The sequence below is a fragment of the Eimeria mitis genome, genomic scaffold (assembly GCF_000499745.2).
Source record: "Eimeria mitis Houghton genomic scaffold, Emh_scaff4690, whole genome shotgun sequence".
Classification (NCBI taxonomy): Eukaryota; Apicomplexa; class Conoidasida; order Eucoccidiorida; family Eimeriidae; genus Eimeria; species Eimeria mitis.
Genome location: NW_013572993.1, coordinates 1,413 through 2,937, shown reverse-complemented (window position 1 = coordinate 2,937; position 1,525 = coordinate 1,413). Strand labels below are relative to the sequence as shown.

The 1,525-nt window shown below is 59.7% G+C and overlaps 1 protein-coding gene across 1 annotated transcript in view; it reads left to right on the top strand.

The window, feature by feature from the left end:
* Nucleotides 1-296: 296 nt before the first annotated feature.
* The window catches only part of EMH_0077040 (uncharacterized protein), a gene marked incomplete at both ends in the record, with an annotated part of 1,344 nt that continues 115 nt past the window's right edge, over nt 297-1,525 (top strand). Inside the window, one exon of the mRNA XM_013499797.1 lies at nt 297-1,525. Within this exon, the coding sequence (XP_013355251.1) occupies nt 297-1,525 (1,229 nt within the window).

The window sequence follows — 1,525 nt, the reverse complement described above, 5'->3', positions numbered from 1 at the left end:
TAAGCTACTCATAAGCCCTCTCTGCGGCGGCTCTTTCTACTGTTCTCGCGGTTGCTGTTGTGTTTACAGCTTCATCTGCTGCATCTGCAACAACAAGGCTCCGCCAATTGCTGCTGCCCCGAGAGCCTCCAGAACGGCCGTGCGGCTCAGGAGAACAGCAGCAAACCAGCAGTTGCTGCTGCTGTCGCCTTCGTCGAAGTTTGCGCATGCACCGCTGCAGCAGCGGCCGCCGACAGCAAGCCTATAACCACAGGTGCAGCAGGACTTGTTGCTGCGCCTGGAAGAGGAACAACACGATGGCGCCCTTTAGGCAACAGCAGCCGCAGCAACCGCTGCAGGAGAATGATCCACAACCCCAGCACCCGCATCAGGTGCAACAACAACAGCAGCAGCAGCAGCAGCAGCAGCAGCAACTACACCAGCGGCAGCTGCAGCAACGGAATGCTAGGCGACCCCTCACGGGAGATCAGAATATCCCCACCAACAGAAATAACCAGCAGCGCCTGTTAGAGTCTGCAACGGCTGCTCCAGGTAGTCCTGCAGCAGTTGCTGGAATTATGAATGCAGCGCCTGCAGCAGCAGCAGCAGCAACAGCAGCAGCAGCTGACCCTATCCGTCCTGAGCTTTCCACGCATGAACCCCTGCCGACGCAACAAGTGGCGCCGCAGAGGTTATCAACAGCAGCAGCAGCAGCAGCAGCAGCACCAAGAGCAGCAGGAGCACCGACAGCATACGACGTAGCTTTCTCTCTACACGACAGCAGTCTTCCTCCTAGGGTAGACTTTCTTCCTCCTTTCCCTCATCGTCTGCTGCGCGGATCCAACGCAACTCTGCAACAGCAACAACGACAGCCCCTGCAGCGTCGGGAGCAGCAGCAGACACAGCAGCAGCAGCAGCAGCAGCAGCAGCTTCTACACCCCATACAGCAGCAGCAGCCGCAGCAGGAAGAGCAACTGTCTTGCCTCCCTTCAATTCAGAACGAGGAAGCCTCTACGGACGGTGGTGCTCGGCCAGCTCCCGCAACTCGACCAGCAGCAACAGCAGCAACTGCAGCATCAGCAGCAGCAGCAGCAGCAGCAGCAGCAGCAGCTCCTGGTACAGCACGGTGGCAGTGTGTGCGGGGGCGCCCGGATACCCGAGGTGAAGGCGCGCAGCAGCAGGAGCGGTGGGGGAACCACGAGCAGCATAGACGGCGGCGGCTGCAGCAGCACCAGCAGCATCTGGGGCCGAATCAACAGCAGCAGCAGCAGCAGCAGCAGCAACAGCAGCAGCAGCAACATGCTCACCTGCGTCGGCTCGCCGGGCATCAGCTGGCTCAGCAGACGCGACTGCCGCAGCAGCAGATGCTGCAGCAGCAAATATGCAGTGTATGCTTTCCCTTCACTTGTGGGTGCATGAGCAACGAAATTGTCGCTCGTGTAGCAGCTAACAGCAGCAGCAGCAGCAGCAGCAGCAGCAGCAGCAGCAGCAGGACCGGCGTAAACAGGGGATCCATGTATGGTTTTTCTCCTGGGTTGACGGGAGA